Genomic DNA, 22,618 nt, shown 5'->3' with positions numbered 1-22,618 from the left:
CTAGCACGGGGCCCTGGGGTCCAGGGAAGACATGGGGCCCGGGGAAGGTGTGGGAAGACGGAATGCTCTCTCTGGGGCTTGCCACAGACGGGCCGGACATGGGGTGAGGCCTGGCACCAAGGGCCTGCCCTCCGCAGCACCTGCCTGGCCTGCTGGGTGTCTGGTGTCCCTGCAAGTGTAATGGGCTGGGAGGAGGGCATTTCACAAAGGCCTTGCCGGCTCCAGCCCGAGCCTCACCTGCCAGCAGTGTCTCCAGTCACCGTTGGACCCGGCGGGGGAGGAAACCCAGCGTGTATTTCACTCTTACAGCAGGCACATCTCAGTTAGGACTAGCCACACGTCAGGTGTTCAGCAGCCACACGTGGTTAGTGGTCACCATATCAGATAGTGCTGGTCTACACCTATTTCAAAAATAAAGGCTCAGGGAGCGCCCGGGTGGCTCGGTTGGTTCAACGTCTGATTCTTGATTTCGGCTCAGGTCACGATCTCACAGGTGGTGAGTTCCAGCCCGGTGTCGGGCTCTGTGCTGACCGCGCAGAGATTGGGATTCTGTTTGGGATTCTCTTTCTCGCTCCCTCTCTCTCTCTGCCCCTCACCCCTCATTATTTAATGTAGATAAATAAATATGAAAAAATAAAATAAAATAAAAGCTCAGAAAAGACAGGCAACCTTCTCAAAGTTACACAGCTAGTAACTGATAGAGCTGAGATGTGCATTTTGTGTGTCTGACATCAAACCAGGGCATTGGCCACTACCCCACACGACCAGGACCCCTGTGGGTGCACATCCACGACCAGCTCCAAGCTTCCCACATCGGCTGGGCAGGGGAGCTTCCCCCCACTGCCTCCCGCTTCAGGAGATGGTCCTGAGATGGGGTGGGGGTGGAGAGGAGTGAACCAGGGGCAGAAGTTGCCATCACAATCCACGCTGCAGGGAGGACTCGTATTATTTATTTTATTTCATTATTTATTTTGAGAGAGTGTGTGTGTAAGAAGGGGGGGGAGAGGGGCGCCTGGGTGGCGCAGTCGGTTAAGCGTCCGACTTCAGCCAGGTCACGATCTCGCGGTCCGTGAGTTCGAGCCCCGCGTCAGGCTCTGGGCTGACGGCTCAGAGCCTGGAGCCTGTTTCCGATTCTGTGCCTCCCTCTCTCTCTGCCCCTCCCCCGTTCATGCTCTGTCTCTCTCTGTCCCAAAAATAAATAAACGTTGAAAAAAAAAATCTTTAAAAAAAAAAAAAAAGAAGGGGGGGAGAGAGAGAGAGAGGGAGAGAGGGGGAGAGGGAGAGGGGGAGGGGAGAATCCCAAGCAGGCTGTACACTCTTAGTGCAGAGCCCGATGCGGGGCTTGATCTCGTGAATTGTGAGATCATGACCTGAGCCGAAATCAAGAGTCTGACCCTTAACCGACTAAGCCACCCAGGCGCCCGGGGAGGACTTGTATTAAGGCATCCAAGGACGGTCTAAGGAATGAAACTGTCAGCCAGAGACCCCTCACCCAGGCAAGGTCTTCACATGCCCTCTGCCCATGCACCAGTCACTGTCTGTCCCTTACCCTTGTCTCTGCAAACCCCACCTGGGTGCGGGGCCCAGCACCTTCCAGAAAAGCCAGGAGCGCGCAGCTTCTAATCTCCCAGTATTTGCTGTCTCTGCAAACCGACAAGGCTGCTGCCAAAAAACAATGCTGATGGGATGGGTGACATCTGAGGGTGACTTCGGAAAAGAGCTGGTCCTGGCCTGAAGGTGCACTCTCTGGAGGTGAAGTCCCTGGGAGAGTCTGGAGAGGGGTCGACGTCCTGCAGGTGGACCCCGTGCAAACTGGCACCACCACTTTGGCCGGCCTCCAAAGTGGGCTTCTAGGGGAGTCTGGAAGGAGGCTTATGAGCACGTGGTTTTCAAACTCAGAGTACGCCTGAGTTTCAACAAGTCATGGGGTTCACTGATTTTCTGGAATAGAAATGCCCTACAACCCAGCGATAGCACTACTAGGAATGTATCCAAAGGATACAGGAATGCTGATGCAGAGGGGCACTTGTACCCCAATGTTTAGAGCAGTGCTTTCAACAATAGCCAAATTATGGAAAGAGCCCCAATGTCCATCCACCGATGAGTGGATAAAGATGTGGTTTATATATGTAATGGAATACTCCTTGGCAATGAGAAAGAGTGAAATCCTGCCATTTGCAACAACATGTATGGGACTGGAGGCTATTATGCTAAGTGAAATAAGTCCGTTAGGAAAGACAGATATCATATGTTTTCACTCATATGTGGAATTTGAGAAACTTAACAGAAGACCATCGGGGAAAGGAAGGAGAGTAAAATAGTTTCGAACAGAGAGGGAGGCAAACCTTAAGAGACTCTCAAATACAGAGAACAAACTGAGGGCTGATGGGGGCGGGGAGGGGAGAGGAAAATGGATGACGGGCATTGAGGAGGGCCCTTGTTGGGGTGGGCACTGGGGTGCTGTAGGTAAGCAGTGAACCACGGGAATCTATCCCCAAAACCAAGAGCACACTTTACACACTGTATGTTAGTCAACTTGACAATAAATCATATTTTAAATAAATAAATAAATAAATAAATAAATAAATAAATAAAGTTAAAAAAAAATGAACTTCAGGTGAGAGTCTGGATTTCTTTGCCCTGAATATCATTTCATAGCCCATTTCAGTTCCTAAACAGATAAGAAGCAGCTTCAGCTCCGAGGCCCGTGCTTTGTGCACAAAGTACCAGGCCCTGGGACCCCGTGCTGGGAAATTTGGAGATCTGGATACCAGCCTCGGTTCTGCCACGAAGCAATTGGGAACTCTCAGATATCACGTTTACTAGTTGTGGAGTTCAGTTTCCTCATCTGTAAAATGGGTCTAGACTGTGTGGTGCCTCAGATGTCCCCAGCAGTTAGCGACAGAGGTAACTGAGGACGGATGAGAAGGTCAGGAAACAAACAGATTGGGTACAGAAAGAGCTCAATAAATGGTAGCAAATTGAATGAATGCGGCGTGTAACTTACAGATCTCTGCAAATATGGACTCTGTTTCCAGTCTGTGTGGCTCTCACCCCTGCCTCCGTCTTCGGCCTTATTCCTCGTCTCCCTGCCCGTTCTTGAAGCTCCCAACATTACCACCTGTTCGTGCTTTCCCAAGCACACTTCATTGTCCACTTAAGGCTCTGTGACTTTGCATATGCCGTTCCCCCTCGCCTAGAATTTTCTTCCACCCTGCACTGACTGGCCTGACTCATAATCATTCTTTAAAACCCAAGCGAGATGTCATTTCCTCCGGGAAGTCCTCCCCCACCTCCCCTTCCTCCACATTACACGGGAGTTTTCTTTCCCAGATGGCATTCATCTCTTCTGCTTTCTCGGGGCTACGGCAGCGTCTGGGGCAAACTCTGTCCTGTGCATCCCGTATGGCACCGTAACAGGGTTTATCCTGTGCCCACAGACCTGGGAGCTCCTCAAGGACAGGGGCTCCCCGTTCCCCTCTGTGGCCCCAACCTGGGACAGTGCTCAGGAGAGTGGGTGCAGTTCTGACAGGCCCTCCGCACCCCACCTCCAGGTCCCGCCCTTTTTGCTGCTAGAAAGGGGCCTGGGGAGTCTATAGGGTCCCAGGAATGAGCAGGAACAGCAAGGTGGCATTTGTGAGGCTTGGAAGCAGCCACTGCTTAGTCAAGGGAACAGACTATTCTAGTATGTTAATAACCGACGCCATCGTCCTGGGGTGCGCACGAGTCTGGCATTAGCCCCCAAGCGACCTGCTTGTGTCCTCACAGTTCCAAGGAATAGAACTATGCTTGTTAGGGGTGCCTGGCTGGCTCAGTCGGTAGAGCATGTGACTTTCGATCTCAGGGTTGTAAGTTTGAGCCCCAGGTTGGGTGTAGAGATTACTTAAAAATAAAATCTTAAAAAAAAAAAAAAAAAGAAAGAAAGAAGAAGAAACCCATTAAAGTTCCTTCTAGAAACAGACAGTGCTGGCCCTCCTCTGAAGGAAGCGGAGTTCAGGTTAGACTCGACAAAGACAGACCGGAAAGAACTTTTGTTTGTCAGAAATAGTCTTCCTCGCTAACCAATAGAGCAGCTCTTTGTACTCAAAATTCTGGCTAATGATGAAACTCCACTTAAAAGAACTCCTGGAGAGTGTCATGACTTTCCTGCCTGAACTTTTTTAAAAAATATGTATTTGTTTTGTTAGTGTCTTTTTTTTAAGTTTATTTATTTATTTTTTTAATAATCTCTACACACAAGGTGGGGTTCAAACCCATAACCCAAGATCAAAGTCCCCTGCTCTTTCAAACTGAGCCAGCCAGGCAACCCTGAATTTTTCCATAAAAGCTGTCAGGGGACTAGAATCTTACACCAGGAAATATAGACAAACATTTGCTGTCATCAGATACCAGAGACACGATCACGAAGTGAAGGGCGTGTGTGAAAAGAGACAGACGTGTCATATCTCTGGTAAAGAGTTGTTCCTTTAATGCCTGTGGAACACACGCTCACAGCCATCAGTTGGTTACAAGAAGGACACCAGGGGACACATCTGTGCTTCTTCTCAGGCAGCCTGAATCAAGGAATCAGATGTGTCCATGATTAAGTTGAAGAAGTGTCTGAGTTTAATTGTCTGGAAATGAACCATTTTTAAAAAAAAAATTTTTTAGTGCTTGTTTTTTATTTTTGAGACAATGCAAGAGACAGAGTGCAAGCGGCCGAGGGGCAGACAGAGGGAGACACAGAATCTGAAGCGGGTTCCAGGCTCTGAGCTGTCAGCACAGAGCCGGACGCAGGGCTCCAACTCGTGAACCGTGAGATCGTGACCTGAGCTGAAGTCGGACGCTAACCACTGAGCCACTCAGGTGCCCCAGGACATGAACCATTGTTAAAAGATTCCTGACTTTAATATTTATTGAGTACCTACTACGTGCAGGGAGAGAGACAAACACAGCCCGTGCCCTCAAGCTGGGGAAATACCAGGGCACACGGTGAACAACAAATCACTTTTCAAAGACACTGAAAGATGTTCGGGCACGAGAAGTAAACTACATAGAGCGATATAGAACCTCAAGCCCCACACTCAAAGCGCCTTCAGAATCGATGATGTTTGACTTCAACGAGCAATTTTTTGAAAGAAACTTAAAGCTTTTTCGGTCAACGAATATTTGATTCTGTAATCTATCCATCAGTTAGGTACCTGCCCAGCCCTGTGGATTTTGCCTGCGAAGCACATGATTTAAAACTATCCACCATGAAGAAGCAGAATGCATGCGTTCTCCTTTGGGCGGACAGAGCCTAGTCCCCTGGGAACAGAGGGGGTTTGCACCATTTCCTGTTTGTATGAATTTCCAAGATGCCTCCAGCCCGTGTCACAGACCCGGCACCTGCCAGTCTCTTCTCAGGCGCCGGCCCACACCATGTTCCAGAGGCTGCCCTGCACCTATTCACACACACCAGCAGCCCACTTGGAGCTCAGGATGTCACGTAGGCAAAGCCCCATTATCCAAGTTTCTAGATGAAATCCTCCGCCCAGAACACACCTTTCAAAAGGGCACCCGAAGGGGAGCTCCAAGCGGTAAGGAGGGCAGAGAGACTGATGTGCAGGCTCTGAGGGCCGGCTGTGGTCCCAAAGAGGAAAAAGAGCAGAGGGGCTCATCCTCCCTCTCCTGTGCTCCCAGCCCCAGCAGGAGATGCCCACCTTATGGGGGGAGGAAGGGAAAAGTCTCTGCTGCTAAGGAAGACAGGGTGATTTGGGACCAGAGCAAGCTGGGGGAAGAAATGAGAAGGGGGAAGAATGAGGCTGGCAGAAACGTCATTTGCAACATTTTTTTTTTTTTCTGCAGAAAGCTAAGGCTGAGTCTTCAAGGAGGGTGGGAGACCCGGCAGAGAGAGGGTGACCTCTTTCTTCTTCAGAACAGCAAGGAATGGGCCATTTCATCTCCCTCTCAAGAGCGACTGCAAAGTCAGGGTTTCAGCGCTGGAGGACCCTTCGAGGTGTTGGTAGCGGCCATCAGCATCATCATCATGACCACAGCAGCAATAACCAGCACAAAGGGAGCCCTTACTGTGCGTCAGAGCAACTCATTTAATCAACAACAAGTTTGCTAAAGAGGATACGGAAATGCCGAGAGGCTAAGTAACTTTCCCAGGGCCACACAGCTGATGAACGGGCAGAGCTGGGCTGGAATCCCATTTTCTGAGACCCCTACAGTCAGCTGTCTTTTGAACGCAAGCCTCAGATGATTTTTCCTAGCACAGAAATTGTTCTGAATCGCCATCGCCCATTTAATGACCATAAACTACTGCTGTAATTTATTTCTTTTATCAAACTGATGGAAGCATGCAATGACAGGGGTGCCCGGGTGGTTCAGTCGGTTAAGCGTCTGACTTCGGCTCTGGTCATAATCTCACGGTTCGTGGGTTTGAGTCCCGCATCAGGCTCTGCACTGACAGGGGGGAGCCTGCTTGGGATTCTCTCTCTCTCCCTCTCTCTCTGCCCCTCCCCGATTTGTGCCTTCTCTCACTTTCAAAATGAGTAAATAAACTTTAAAAAAAAAAAAAAAAAGCATGCAATGATCAAATCTGTCCCCGAATCATCTTGTATATCCTACAGTGATGATGTGGGGACATCGACATAGGCCGTAATTTTGAAATATTTGTGAGCCAGTACAGTCAGAGGATTATTTTAAAATCAATTTTATAGAATCATAAATCTTCCCTTCCTCACACAAGAAGGCATGTGGGGGAGTCAACACAGAGAAAATAAAGTAGAAGACACCTCGGAGTAATCTTGGATAGCTCTTAACTCCTGCCTCTAATCAATATCTCTGAAAGGTCATCTGATCAATATCTCTGAAAGGTCTCTCGCTTCTTCCACTCCCATCTGCCACCAGAGACATTGCCTTGATTCCTCCTCCTCAGCTCTTCCGGAGTGTTCTGCAGCGGCTTCTGACCTCAAGTCTTCTAACCCATCCTTTACAGGGTAGCCAGAGGAATCCTTCTAGAAAATCCCATCAGGTCATTCTCTTGCTTAAAAGGATCTGACGATAGGGGAGCCTGGGTAGCTTAGTCAGTTAAACGTCTGACTCTTGATCTTGACCCAGGTCATGATCTCACAGGTCGTGGAATCAAGCGCCACGTTGGGCTCTGTGGAGCCTGCTTGGGATCTTCTCTCTCTGTCTCTCTCTCTTTCTCTCTCTCTCTCTCAAAATAAATAAGTAATAGGGAAAAAAGGACCTAACTGATAGAGACAGAAAGTGGGTGGCGGTTGCCAGAGCTGGGTGGAAGCGGGGGCAGGGGGCGGGGGGGGGGGATACAGACTTGTTGTTTAATGGACACAGTCCCAGCTTGAGATGGATGGTGGAGACTGGTGCACAATGATGTGATCGCACTTAATGCCATGAAACTATACCCTGAAAAGTGGTTAAAATGACCCATCCTACATTATATATATTTTTCCCCAATCAAAAAAATAAATCAAAATAGGGACACCTGGCTGGCTCACTTGGTAGAGATCTCGGGGTTGTGAGTTCGAGGCCCACGTCGGGCACAGAGCTAAACAAACAAACAAACAAGTAAGAGTATCTGGTGATTCTCCGGAGATTCTGGTTGCATCAGGATGCAACAGCCGTTCCTCAGAAAGACATGCACGGCTCCTCGGAATGCAACGCTCCCCTCTGCTTCTCATCTCCTATCTCCCACTTCTTGCCGGGCCACACGCTCACACCACGTCCCACCTATTCTGTGACCCAAACACAACACACTTGCTCATGACACTCCTTGCCTCTCTGTTTGTGCTGCTCTTTGTCCCTGGAGTGCCCTTCTTCCCCTGCCCCCCAAGTGGTCAAGCACGTCTTAATCTTTAAGACTCATTCATACTAGGTCACCTCCTCCGGGAAGGCTTCCCACCTCGACACACCTGGCACAGATGTGCCCTTTTTCTCTAAGGCACAGGCCCTGCCTTTGTCCCTGCAGTCTTCCCAAGGCCTAGCAGACACTCAATAAATGTTTGTTAACTGTTTAATGAATAAGATTTTTGTCTCCATCCCGGGGGAGCTTTGCAAGACATGCATCAATGAAGTGATTCATTTCTTACGAGTATGATGCAATTTAGCGGTGGAATAGCATCTTCTGCAAGAGAGAGAGAGAGCTTTGTGGATCTGGGAGGAGCTCAGGTTTGAGCGGGGACAAGCTTTCCAGGTAGAGGTGTCAATCAGAGTAAAGCCCCCCTCTCTTTCTTCCAGAGAGAGAGAGAGAGACGAGATCCAGGCGAAGGCTTTGCCCAGACTCCAGCTTCTACGTGCCCACCTGGCTTTTGCTTTTCTCCATGCAGATCAGAAGCTCAAATATAACTGCAAGGGACATGGGCTATTTTCGGGCTGCCGGGCGTCAGAAACCCTTTCTGTTATTTGAGGAGCTCCTACTTTTTGAGTTTTAGTGGGAAGCAGAGCCCACTTTTATCCCTGGAAGGTATATATTCCTGACACCTACTTCCCCAGCCTGTCTTACAGTGAGGCGGGGCCCGTGACTCAGGCCAAGCCAGATACCCCACCCATTTGCATCTGATGAATGACCCAAAGAAGTGGGGCTTGTGGAGAATCCCTTCTGGGGGCAGCAGTGATGCTGCCTTGAATTTCAACAAGGTTGGAGCCAACACAGGGTCTCAGGTCCGGTGTCTTGGGACCATGGAGCACAGAAAGGAAAGAGGTCTGAGGTCCAGGGGCTGAAACAACAGGCATCCCTCTGAGCAAGGTCTGCAGTGTGATTTGGGCTGTGGTTCTGGCTCTAGACCCACCCCAGGGCCCGCCCATTTTAGAGGCCCGGCTTGCCAGCCTTCCTCACGATCAGTAAGAAGGAGTGGTCTCATATTTAAGTCCATTAGAGTCAGTTTCTGTTACTTGCAGCTAAGGACTCTGATGTAAGAATAATTAACCTTGTCCAGGCTGGGTCCCTGGTCTTCCAGAAGGGGAAGGTGCATTTTCTGAGCACCCTCTAGCTCACATGGCTAACTGGGCTTTTCTCATGGAGGCTCTGAGGGTCCTGGAGGCCCCGTGAGGATCTCGTCTGGGCTGGCGGGACCCGCGGGACTGCAGGGGTTGTCATGTCCCTGCCTCCCCTCGTCGTCATGTCCAGCCTGAGCTTCGGCAGCCGGCCTCCCAATCCCCAGGCCTTTGGGGGCTGCCTGTGTGGCGGCCACAACCTTCTTGTCAAAGCCCCAGGACTGCCTTCCTCCGCCTGGTGCCGGTGAGAAAATTCTCATGTCACCGGCTTCCTGGAGGCTGTGGGTTTTTTTTTTTTTTTTTTTTTTTTTTGATCTCTCTTATTTGGTCTCATGTACGAAATCCATTGGCTCCAGAAATGACAAGTCGCTGCCTTTTCCCCTTTATTTCCGGAAGCTGTGGGTCGGCTGTCCCTCGATGGATGAGTGGATAAAGAAGAGGCTATATATATATATATATATATATATATATATATAGCTATATATATATATATATATAATGGAGTGTTACTCGGCAATCAAAAAGAATGGAATCTTGCCATTTGCAACTACGTGGATGGAACTGGAGGGCATTATGCTAAGTGAAATTAGTCAGAGAAAGACAATAATCATATAACTTCACTCATATGGGGACTTTAAGAGACAAAACAGATGCACCTAAGGGAAGGGAAACAAAAATAATATAAAAACAGGGAGGGGGACAAAACAGAAGAGACTCTTCAATATGGAGAACAAACAGAGGGTTACGGAAGGGGTTGTGGCGGGGGGGATGGGCTAAATGGGTCAGGGCCATTACGGAATCTACTCCTGAAATCATTGCTGCACTATATGCTAATGAATTTGGATGTAAATTTTGAAAAACTAAAAATAAAAAAAAAGAAGCTAACCAGGTGAAGATATGAGGAAAAAGAGGACAGCGGAGCAAAGCTTAGAAGGGACTGAGGCCCCAGAGAAAGGGGGGAAAGCCAAGAGATAAGGAGAAAAGCTACAGTGAGATCATTGAGGGCTTGTGAGTCCCCGGAAGGATTCTGAGTTGATTCTGTTTAATGAACAGGTACATGGCACTGTTCAAAGCGTTTTATCAATAATAACCCATCAGATCCTCATAACGACCCTTTGAAGGGGTATTATTGTTATCATCATTCCCATTTCGCAAATGGGGAAACTGAGGCACGGAATAGTTAGGTAACCTGCCCAAGATCACATATCTAGTGAGTCGTGGAGTCTGAGTCCAACCAAGAAGCTGCTGCTAAATGCTGCTGAAGGATTTTAAGCAGGAAAGTAATGCAAGGGTCAGACTTAACATTTTTTGCAAGATCCTCCCTGAGAGGGGGCCAGGAGGTTAGCGTGACCAGTCTTCCCAGTGTTGCCTGCACTTGTTAAGCTGGTTATGTGGCTGAGCTGGTTATGGCTGAAGGAAGGGAAAAGGCAGAAGAGATACCAAACTCTCTGTGGGTAGTCTGCATTCCCACATGCTGTCCAGAGCCATCTCCTGGGGTCACCCCTGTCCAAAGCGGGCTTCTCACACAAGGGAAAGAGACTGTCGCCTTTCTGCCCTTCCAGAGTTATCCAGCAGCGCAGCAGAAAGGGGGAAAATACAGACCTTCCTCCTCTTGGTGGCTCTTCCCTTTTCCTACGGCGACCCCCTTTTCCTAGTTTTCTGATGCCTGACATCTTCTGCAGTCTCTCCAGCCCACACTCGTGTCTCCCTTCCCTCGACTCCCATAGCACTTACTGTGAGAGCCACACAATCAATTCCTGTGTACATTGTTCTCTGACGGGCCTCTGTTCATTCAACTGCTCCACTGTCCTGAATTGTGGGTAGATGAGTCATCATTTGGGAGGTGTTGAAGATTTGTTACTTTATGTACCAAAACTTAAATACTGAAGTACATACACACACATGGACATATAACTGACGACAACGAAAAACGAGAACATCATGAACATTTTTGTGGGATGATTAAGGCTCACTGCTGTATACGTAGGCCCTGAGATACATTTGTCGTGTGCACTGTTACTAAATGGTGCAAACCTCTTGAGCTTTTTCTCGTGCTTTTTGTAGGTTTGTTGTCTCTGCCCTGACAACTGATTGTCTTGCATGGAGCGGACTCTGGGGCAGCCCCTGGGCCACGCCTTCCGAAGCCCCAGCTCTTCCTCTGCTCTAAATCCTGTGGCAAGAAGGTAGAGTGGATTCAGAGGGATTCTCGGGTGTAATTCCACTCCTGTCTTCTTTTTCTTTGTTGTTTTATTTGATAGAGAAGGGGTGCGAGCAGAGGAGAGGGGCAGAAGGAGAGACAGAGAATCTTAAGCAGACTCCACGCTGAAAGCATGAGCCGGAGAGGGGCAGAGGGAGAGAGAGAGAGAATCCCTCCTAGCCTGACACGGGGCTTGATCCCATGACTGACCATGAGATCATGACCCGAGCTGAAATCAAGAATTGGACACTCAACCAACTGAGCCACCCAGGCGCCCCTCTACTCCTGAGCTCTAATCAGCTACTTCTAGACCAGTCAGTTGAGCATGTGAGAACTGAAAAGAGAGGGGAACCCCCCCCCGCCCAGCTCCTCCCTGAGCTCTGGGTTTGGCACCCTACCTCTGGGCTCTCTGCCAAGTTCCTCGTAGGCACAGACTGTGTCTTCATCATTTTTGGAATCCCAGACCCTAGGATGGTGGCTGGCACGTGGTAGTCTCTTCAGTACTTTGTCGAATGACCTAGCGAGAAATCGATCCCGATTTGGGGTGGGGCGTGCTCCTTCAAGTGTGGTTTTGTGTGAGTATTCACGCAGGAAGTTTAGGAAGATTTTCTTCTGAGTGCTCAGGGACCTTCCATGCTGACTTCAAGGCTCTTCGTGTGTTCTTCGTAGCATATGCAATGCTGTGTTTATGGCATTTGTGAATTTACTACCGCTCTATGATTTCATATATGGTTAGGTTGCACAGGAACCATACAGTGCGAACAATGGCTATTATTGGAAATGCCCCCCTTGACGGCCTGGATTCATTTTCAAAACAAACCTTCACTGAATACCTTCTATGGGTCAATCAGAGTCACCGGGGGCACAGAGGGCAGATGAAAGTCGGCCCCTGGAAGGTCACAGGCTAACCGGAGAGATGGACATGTAACTAAAGGGAACAGACGAGGGGTAAGAAGATGCCCTCTCCCTGCAGATGTGTTGAGTGTAAAAACAAAGACTTCGACATGAAAATAAAATCAGCTGCTGAGCCACTGGCAGACATATACTCAGCCACCCACTAGCCTCAAATAACTAAACATTATTCCCAGGCTGGTAAACATCAGGGCTTCTGTGTTTCATCGCAAGTAGCACCGCGTCTTGTTTACTGTCGTAAAAGAAGGTGGAAATCAGACAGCCCTGTTTTTGAATCTTAATTCTATTGCTTACCAATCCGGACAGGTAATCTAGCTCCCCTGAGCACAGTCTATTCAACCACATAGTGGGGATTATAATACCTAATTTTTGTTGAGAGGGCACTAGAGATACAAAAGCAAAAAAGAAAACTCTTGGGTGCCTGGCTGGCTCAGTTGGTAGAGCATGTGAACTCTTGATCTCTGGGTTGTGAGTTCAAGACCCATGTTGGGCACAGAGCTTATATCAAGAAAGAGAGAAAGAAAGAAAGAAAGAAAGAAAGAAAGAAAGAGGGAGGAAGGGGGGGAGAAAGAAAGAAAGAAAGGGGAAGAAAGAAAGAAAGAAAGAAAGAAAGAAAGAAAGAGGGAGGGAGGAAGGGAGGAAGAAAGAAAGAAAGAAAGAAAGAAAGAAAGAAAGAAAGAAAGAGGGAAGGAGGGAGGGAGGAAGGCAGGCAGGCAGGAAGGATGAAAGAAAGGAAAACTCTTACCCTTAGGAAGCTCACAGTCTGGCTGAGAGAGATTGATACGTTATAGACATACACTTAAAGCTATTAAAAAATATCATATTATTTGTTGAGTGAAAAAAGAAAGTTACTGGTTGTATTAGTCAAGATTCCCCAGAGAAAGAATATCAATAAGATGTGTATATATACTGAAAGATATTTATTACAAGGAATTAGCAAATCCAAAATCTGTAGGGTGGGCCTATAGGTTGGAGACCCAGGAGAACCAGTATTTCTGGAAACTACTCTTCTTTTCAGGCCTTCAAGTGACTGGATGTGGCCCACCCACATTATAGGAGAGCAATCTGCTTACTCCAAATCCACCAATTTAAATGTTAATCTCTCCCCAAACACCCTTGCAGAGTAACGTTTGATCACCCCGTGGCCAAGTTGATACATAAAATGAACCATCACACTGACCAAAGTGAAGAATGTCATTGTGTACATGTAAGGTCACATACATGTGTCCAAATGAAAACAGATGTCTACAAAGAGGTCACCAAAACACTAACAGTGGTCACCTCTCAGAGTCAAGCTCTCAAGTTCTTTTTAATCTCCCTTGTACATTCACATATTGTTTCATTTTTTGTGTAGAACGGGTGCCATTACATTTTAATTAGCATTATCATCAGCACTATCATTATTACAAAAGCAATCAAGGGTTTTAAAAAATACTCTATTATGGGGATCCTGGCTGGCTCAGTCAGTTAAGTGTCTGACTCTTGGTTACAGCTCAGGTCATGGTCTCATGGGTTCATGATTTCGAGCCCTGCGTTGGGCTTTGTGCTGGTGGTGCAGAGCTTGCTTGGGATTCTCTCTCTCCCTCTCTGTCTGACTCTCCCATGCTCGCTCTCTCTCTCTCTCTCTCTCAAAAATAAATAAATAAACAAAAAAATAAAAAAAATAGGGGCGCCTGGGTGGCTTGGTTGGTTGGGCTTCTGACATTGGCTCAGGTCATGAGCTCACAGCTAGTGGGTTCGAGCCCCACGTAGGGCTCTGTGCTGACAGCTTGGAGCCTGGAGCCTGCTTCAGACTCTGTGTCTCTTCGCTCTCACCCTCCCCCACTCTTGCTCTGTCTCTATGTTTCTCAAAAATAATAAAATGTTAAAAAATTTAAAAATAAATAAAAAATAAAAAATACATAAAAAACACTCTGTTGTCTGGCATATAGGAAATGCTGGGGAAATGTCAGAATGCTGGAACCCTTCCCCAAAAGGCCAGCTGACCAAAAGCTATCTCAGGATGCCTGATATTCTACCAGTGAAGTTTTGTTCTTCAAATGGAACAGCTTTCTTTCTTCTTAAAGATGAGATCATGACCTGAGCCGAAATCAAGAGTCAGACGCATAACCGATTGAGCCACCCAGGTGCCCCAGACTTACGTATTTTTTAACGAAGGAATGACTTGATTTGTTTTTTCCTTAGAACACACGGTGAGGGTTGGAAAACAATTATGTGACCGAGGGGTGTCCAAGAGATGCCAGAAATGGGGCAACCATGGGCACAGAGGGATGACAACAGATGGCAGGAATAAACCTCACCAGGTGCATCCCTGATGGGAAACTGAGTTCTATAGGCCTGATGTGGCCCGAAGCCGGGGAATGTGTAGAAGCCTTCCCTGACCCAGCTCCCTCGATTTCCTTACCTGGCCGGGCTCTGTGTGAATCTCCTTTAGCACTTCCAGGGAGAGTGAACAGTGGGGCAACTCTTCAACTATCCACTAAACAGAGGATTGGTAATGACGATACAGGAATATGGGTGAAGAGTCCCACTCGAACGTTTGCTCGTCGGTAAATATCTGCCATGTGGCGGGAGAGGAAGAAGTTGCTCTGGAATGACCCACTGCTCTGTGCAAATAAACCACTGAAACAATTTATGAGTAAACTCAACTGAGAGGACTCATTCATTCTGAAATGTACACTGAATGTGGCCATTCTGCAGACCATTAACTCCAGTAATTACAACAGTGACTCGAGAGATAAGGCTCCTTGCCGCAGACAGGCATCTCCCTCCCTCCCTCCTCTGCGCCCCATCCACAAAGAGAGGGAAAGAAGGAAAAAAACCTAGCATTTACTGAATATTTGCGATACGCCCGCATCTTCCTATGTGACAGCTCTACCACAACCCTTTGAGGCAGGGATGGTTTTCACAGATTAGGAAACCGAGGTTCGGAGGGGATCACGGTGTCCAAGGTCAAACTGCAAATTAATAGCAGGGTTGAAATTTGGGATTTTCAGGCTTCAAATTTCAGGGTGCTCTCTCTTGCTCTAGCAGCTTCTTCTCACCAAGTAACTCAGTAAAAATAACAAGAACATCGAACAAATAAGTAGTAACCGCTCAGTACTTTCTTTGTTAGCTGTCTGGTCCCTAGAGTTCTTCCCAGCATGGCGGATGTGGATGTTTAATGTGTTTCATTTTGACAGGATGAAACTCCTGGAGAACACAGGCTAGTCTGATCTTTCCTAGAGTCCCCAAAGCACTGGAGCAAAAATCCAGCAGAGTGGAAACAACAGAGACGGGCTTCAGTGCCCAGACATCGAACACAGGTCCACATGCAGGCGTTGCCAACTTCCTAGCTAGGAGTTCTGTGCAAAATATAACCTCCATGAGCCTCAAATTCCTTATCTGTGAAACAGAGATGATGATCATAATAGTACCTACTTCACGGTGACATTAAGCAGATTAAATCAGTTAATACAAAAGTCTTAAAATGGTGTTTGACACATGTATCCACTTAATGAATGTTAGCTTTTTGGAGCATCTGGATGGCTCAGCCGGTTGAGCATCTGGCTCTTGATTTCGGCTCAGGTCATGATGTCACGATTTGTGGGTTCAAACCCGGCATCTGGCTCTGCGCCGGCGGTGCGGAGCCTGCTTGGGATTCTCTCTCTCCCTCATTCTTTGTCCCTCCTCCTGTACATGCTCAATCAAGCTCTCGCTCAAAATAAATAAACTAAAAAGTATGTATATTAGCCTTTTATGTGTCAGGGGACTTGAAGTTCCCAGGGCTTTAATTTTCTCCACCTGAGCTCTTCCAGGTGCAGGGGTCTTCAGATACATACTTGTCCCTCTAGACCTTCATAAAATACTTTGTAATTTCATAGTGTGCCTTAATTTCGAAGCAGTTTTCACTCATGATTGCAGATGATTGTAACTATACGAGTTGGTGCTCAATGAATATTTGATGATTGAATGAAAGCAGAAATTTTAGAGGCTGTGTTACAGAGAGCAGCAGAAACTTGCTCAAGGTCACCCAGGGATATGGCAGTACAGCCCAGACTTTCTGGCAAAGAATTAGCGTGCTTGCCCCTTCCCTCACTGCCTACCACAGAGTTTCAGTCCCCTGACAATTCCCTTCAAGGGTCTCTGTCCCCCATCCACCTCCACTGGTATGTCCCCTCGCTTGGGCCGTCACTAATTTCTAAGCTTGAAATTCACTGGTCATACACAAAGCATTTTATCTGGCCTTCCACATGCCAATTCTTTCCATTGGGATTTCTTGGTGTCCAGCTCCACCCCAGCCCACATGGCCATAAACACTTGTGTGTCTGCAGCCTGGCCCCAGGGATTCCAGAAATAACAGCGGGGCCCTACATTAGAACGCTAGAACATAGTGAAGCATTTTTGCGTTGACACAGGCCCTTTGCAACCCAGGCCTCCCCTGTCCGTCAAAGCACAAAGCAACCTTTACGAGTCTGGACAGGGAGGGGCGTGTAGGAGGGAATTTAGATTTCTGGAAAGTCTGTACCTTGTCCTGCCATCTGTGTGACCTCTCAGATCTTCTATTCTAGAGATTCTCCAGATCTGCTCCAGCCCCCAGTTAGATTTAAAATCCTTCCTCAGCTGTGGCATTCTTTGGCTTTCAAAGATCCACTCCCTTGGACGTGCTGGAATTGGAATCACAGCAGCGTGAGCCCAGATGGCAATTTTCAACTTAAGGTGGCACAGAAGCCTCTTCCCAGACGCCCAGCACAGTCACCTTATTTGTCAGGCACTGGGGAAGTGCCAGGAGAGAAAGGAGTGGCTGGAGGGGTGTGCCTAGTTTTAAAGAGAAAAGAAAGTGCTAGCGGTGACCCTGAATAGGAGCCATCTGGGGCAAACTTTCTCCCTTCAGAAGGGTGTGACCAGGACAAAGTCGAGAAGAAAGTCAAAAGTCAAAAGCGAACACCTAGGGAGAGAAGCTTAGGTTTTCAAGGGTCCTCTCAAAAATAATACCATAAAATAAAACCCATATACACATATAACAATGCGGGGAAAAAACATGTGTTCAGATGCATAACCTGGAAAGACTAGAAAGAAATATAAGAGCTGCTTTGGGCGGGGAGGGGTGTTTAATGGGTGTTTTTCTCCAAATTATCCCGAATGTCATTTCCCATTTTAAAGAAAATCAGAATATCTGGCCATTGCCGGAGAGACCTGCTTGGACTTTCCCGGGGGTTTCATAAGGGAGTTTTCGGTTTTAGGTGCCTGTCTGAAAACTCGAATTAATCATGTAAAGTCATTCTTAAGCCACCTTCTCCAGGAACGAATTCTTCTTTAATGGGGATGGGATTATTTCTAATTCGCAGCTCCAATCGCAACGTCATTAAAGGCTGGGTTCAGTGTGTGGAGCTCCAAACCTTTGTCACGAAAAGGAAGGTGGCGGTTCAGAAAGCAGCTCGTGCAGCGGGTGCCGCAGCAGGAGACGCGGCCACCGCAGGAGAGGTGGTGCGAGCCTCCCGCTCCCGGGCCGCACCCACAAGTGCTGGGGGTGGCGGGGAGGATGAGGGGAGTTGGTAACAGCATCGCCATGGCAACAGTGACGTCCTTTTACCCTGGATCTAATTGGAGGAAACCCCGTGGCCGAAGCCGCAGCCTGCCGGTCAACCGAACTTGCCCAAGCCGACCCACCCTCCTAGCCTCCGCTTCCCCTCCCGCCCCGCCCTCTTTGCCCCCTTCCGCGCGCTCAGTGTTCACTGGCCAGCCGCGGGGCTGGAGGCGGGACTCTCGGATGCAGCTCGGCGCGTCATTGGGCGGTAGGAGGGAGGGCAGCCGCGCGGCGGCCCGCCCCTCGGCTCCGGGGTAGGCTGAGACGGGAGGGTCCTCGGCTAAAGCCAAAAGCGGATCAAAGTGGTGGGACTCGCGCCGCGGCCGCGGAGACGTGAAGGTGAGCGCCACGGTCGCCGCTGGCCCTCCTCGGGCCTGGCCGGGCTTGAGGGCAGGGCGGGAGGCCGGCCCCCGGGAGCGGCCGGCCTCGACGCCGCTCTCATCAGGGGCGGCTCTGGCGGCAAGGTGTGGGCCAACGGCCGCTTCCATCTTGGGCCGGGCGGGCGCGGGAGCGGCCCTTCCTCCTCCCCTCGCCGCGGGCCGCCTCCGCGGGGCGCCCCTCGGCCTCCCGGGCGCCGGCGGGGAGCGTGGGCGGGGGAGGGAAATTCAACTGGGCGGCGCGTGCGGGGACGGACAAAAGGGGCGGCGGGCGGGCGGCCCGGGGCGGCGGGCGCATTGTCTGACGGCGCCGCCCCCGCCTTTCTGTCCGCGCCCTCTCCCGCCCGCAGGCCGTCCGCACGCCTCCTCCCGATCCGGGTCGGTGCTCGCCCTCGCTCAATCTCCCCGTCCTCATGGAGAAGACGGAGCTGATCCAGAAGGCGAAGCTGGCCGAGCAGGCCGAGCGCTACGACGACATGGCCACCTGCATGAAGGCCGTGACCGAGCAGGGCGCCGAGCTGTCGAACGAGGAGCGCAACCTGCTCTCGGTGGCCTACAAGAACGTGGTGGGGGGCCGCAGGTCCGCCTGGAGGGTCATCTCGAGCATCGAGCAGAAAACCGACACCTCCGACAAGAAGTTGCAGCTGATAAAGGACTATCGGGAGAAAGTGGAGTCTGAGCTGAGGTCCATCTGCACCACGGTGCTGGTGAGTCTACACTCTTCGGGGTTGGGGGTGGGGGGGGAGGAGAAGGGGCGGCGGGAGCCGGGGAATTGTGCGTCTGGGGCGCCAAGGCCCTTTTGTGTGAAGCCTTTCATTGAGAATTTCATGGGGACGGGAAAGAAATGTGGGCCGGGGCTTGCCTGATTGTCTGCCGACGTGTGGAGGGTTTGAGCAGGTTAGCTTTGGCCTCCTTAATGTGTTTAGTTCCTGAGACTCAAAAAGCTGCTTTTCCAGGGGTGAGCAGATCTTTGCCCAGATGCTGGGTTGCTTGCTACACTGTGTAGCTTCGAAACGTCCGAGTAGGTTTGTGCGAGACTGAAAATCATTTCTAGGCTTGCAGAGGAGATCTGGGCACCCTTTAAAGGTACGGAAACAACTCACAGACTCCAGCCTTTTTGAGCGGAGGTGCCGATGGAGACCATGTGTGAATAGTAGGTTTTTTCTCGTAAACCTAGCAGTGGAAATTTACTTAGAAAACCTGAACAGATACTTCGTTTTTCGGGTAAGAGTACCTGCCGAGCTTCTTCCGTGTAGAATGGAGGGGGTGGGGAGAGTTCGGGAACTGTGAAAAAGGTACAGCTGAATCTAAAGAACAAAATGTCCTGATAAATTTCGGTATTTGGTGACGTTTTCTGGCTATCATTTAGTTACACTTCAACACTGATGTATCGAATCAAATTCATTTCTGGTGTGGAGCGGGCGAGCAAAGCTTTCCAGGTTTTGAACTGTCCAGTTTTAGCAAGGGTGGCAATTGGGTGGAGTAGGGGACTGCTCTGATTCACTCTTATTAGTGAGAGAGAACATTTTTAGCTTTGTCATTGCATGGATCTTTTGGTCAATAACATAAGTTTTCAAGTTTCAAATGCCAGTGTTGTATCCTGAAGTGTTTTTGTTGTTTTTTTTTTTTTCTTAGTGCTACTTTTACAAAAGGCTTACTGATTTTTAACGTTTTAGGTGGGCTTTGAAAGGCAAGCATGCTAGATGGATGATTGATTATTCAGGAGGGCATAGAGGGGAAAATGCCTCTTTCCTTCCCAACCTTCTCCTCCTTGCCCCAGCAGATCACGTGGGCAGGCTTTTTTTTTTTTTTTCCAACTTCTCTTTCTAATACAAATAATGGTTGATCTGGTCAAAATCATGGCTGATGGAGAGAGCAGGTAAAGGAGCAATGCAGAACGTGCACTTTATGTTATATTTATAGATCTCCTTAGCTTCCACACTCTGCCTGGCATGGAGGAGGCACTTTAAAAGCTTTTCGAGGGGCGCCTGAGTGGCTCAGTCCGTTGAGCCGCAGACTTCAGAGGGTTGGAGCCTGAGTTGGCTCTGCCGACAGCTCGGAGCCTGGAGCTTCGGGTTCGGTGTCTCCCTCTTTTCTCTGTGCCTCTCCCCTGCTGGCGCGCGCTCTCTCTCTCTCTCTCTCTCTCTCTCTCTCTCTCTCTCTCTCTCTCTCTCAAAAATAAATCAACATTTAAAAAATAAAGTAAAAGCTCGTTGAGCCGAATTGCTGCTGTCTTCGAGAAATTTGCCTACTTGAAAGCGAAGGTAGACTTGAATAGCATATGGTGAGGGTTACTGACGACGTTGACTCTTTGCAAAGGAAGACTCCTACAAATCCCTTGTGTGGAAAGGAGAAGCTTTTCTACGAATGTAGTACTTGGGTGGCTCTCGCAGCACGTTTGTCTCTTTCTGTTCAGTTATTACTTTGCACTTTGTTGGTTACCTTGCAGCAATTTAGAATTACCCCAGAGCTTTTCCTGTTCCCGAGCAAGTGAACTGTGGGCCAAAGGGATATTTGTTTAAGTTTGTGGTTCCTACAGATTTGGCTTTTATGATGGCACGAGTAGAGGAGAGTTTTGTTTCGTTGGTAAGTGACTTGAAAGAGAGACCAGGGATATTAAAGCAGACTTTCATATGGATCATTTCAGTAAGAGAGAACCCCAGAAATGAGGACAGGTTTTTTTTTTGTTTTTTTTTTTATGCCTAGTGAAATAGAAGAGTTTTAACTTGATTAATTGGAGACACCAAGGTGTAAGGAAAATATTTTTATTAACAAAATGACTTGACAAACTAATGATGACTTGATGGCTAGCCTATAAAGAAATGCTGGGAAAGCCCGTCTTTAAGTTGGCAACTGTATTTGAGGGTTTGGTATGTGCAAGGCACTTTGCTAAGCAGTATGGGGAAGAACAGAGCTGAGAACCATAGATTTTGTCTTCTGATAATTCATGGTAAGGAGTGCATATGGGCAATACCCAAATATATAATTTCCCTAAGAGGGTTATGAACAAAATGCTACATAGTTCAAAGAAAACTGAAACCTCAGGAAAAAAGCCTCACAAAGCGAGGTTTTTGGAGTGAGCTCTGGTGGAGGAGCACCTGCAAAGGGAGGGAGGTGGGAACTCCGTACGGCAATGTCATGGTTTTCCTCCTTTGGTTGACAGTGGTGGAGGCATTGATTTTTGAATGGGTGTTGAAGGCCCTGCGTGTAAGCAGCATCTAGAATTCATGGTTTGGGTGCTAATTTGTAGTCGAACTGATAGATAAGGAAATGATAGATTAGGGAGCAAGAGTCTGATGACTAATAAATTAGTGATTTAATGTCGAGTCTATCAAAATAATGTGACGAGTGAAACAAGAGGTTTCCGAACATGGGTGCTATAACAAGATTTTTCTCTTTTTTCCTTTGTTGAACAGGAAGGGAAGTTGGTGTGGAGGAAGTGAATTGTTGTAGAAGGTGAAACTGACTTGTAGAAGACTAATAAAAGAGTAACCTGAATGATAGACAAAATTTTGGCCCTAATAGCAGACATTTTCAGCCTCTTTCCCTTTTTTTTTTTTAAACGTTTATTTTTTGAGAGAGAGACACACACATACACACAGAATGTGAGTAGGGGAGGGGCAGAGACAGAGGGAGACACAGAATCCGAGGCAGGCTTCAGGCTCTGAGCCATCAGCACAGAGCCCGATGCGGGGCTCGAACCTACAAACTGAGATCATGACCTGAGCTGAAGTCAGATGCCCAACCGATCGAGCCACACAGGCGCCCCAACCTCTTTCCCTTTTATAGAGCAGTAGGTTGGGGTGGAATTATTTAGACTATTTAGTCAAAATGACCATGGGGGACAATTCTTTAACTTTTTAATTTTATTTTTCGTTTTAAAAAATCTTTTAAAATGTTTGTTTATTCTTGAGAGAGAGAGAGGGAGACACAGAGCCCGATTCGGAGCTCGAACCCATGAACCCAAAGATCATGACCTGAGCTGTAGTCGGATGCCCAACCAACTGAGCACCAGGACCCATCTTGTGATAAACACTATATTGAGAGAGGATACTGAACTGTAGAGGCAGAAAAAAATGTTAAAATCCAAATGAGTAATTGAAAGAGCAAAGGAGAGTAAGAGGGCCCAGATGGCCAAGACCAGACTCTGTTTAGAATCTTAGAGAAGTTAAAGATTTCACCAAGTTACCTGTCTCTCGGTTTGTGAAACTGGAGGGTTGGGCTAAGTTTCTGGGGTCTCTTCTCATTCTAATTTTGGGGGACTATGAAGTTATACAGGTCATGGCTATTCTTTCTACCTCTGTTCTGACTTTCTCTGAACTCTAAAATGAGTAATATTTAAAGTCCAGGTCGAAGAGCATGTCATCGACAGTGTATGAAATGTTGGAAGAACTAACAATAGTGAAATGGTTGCAGGAAGAGGGGGTGCATGAGATGCTGGTTTATTGGGAATAGCAAAGTTTAAGCAAGAAAGAGTAGTAAGTTGTATGACAACCAGGCATGTGTGTAAGGGTCACCAAAGTCTTCTGGGACTTGGGAACAAAATCTATCCTTTACAGAATCAGTGACCTTGGAGAAAGAACA

General features: G+C 48.3%; 1 protein-coding gene across 1 annotated transcript in view; it reads left to right on the top strand.

The window, feature by feature from the left end:
* The first annotated feature begins 17,842 nt into the window (after nucleotides 1-17,842).
* The window catches only part of YWHAQ (tyrosine 3-monooxygenase/tryptophan 5-monooxygenase activation protein theta), a 40,286-nt gene continuing 35,510 nt past the window's right edge, over nucleotides 17,843-22,618 (top strand). The window contains exons 1-2 of the mRNA XM_047845249.1: nucleotides 17,843-17,996; nucleotides 18,385-18,741. Coding sequence (XP_047701205.1) covers nucleotides 18,448-18,741 — 294 coding nt within the window. The 5' untranslated portion in view covers nucleotides 17,843-17,996; nucleotides 18,385-18,447. The remainder of the gene's footprint in view (nucleotides 17,997-18,384; nucleotides 18,742-22,618) is intronic.

This window comes from Prionailurus viverrinus, unplaced genomic scaffold (assembly GCF_022837055.1).
Source record: "Prionailurus viverrinus isolate Anna unplaced genomic scaffold, UM_Priviv_1.0 scaffold_33, whole genome shotgun sequence".
Classification (NCBI taxonomy): Eukaryota; Metazoa; Chordata; class Mammalia; order Carnivora; family Felidae; genus Prionailurus; species Prionailurus viverrinus.
Note: the sequence above shows the minus strand (reverse complement) of the source record. Positions and strands in the feature narration are given on the sequence as shown.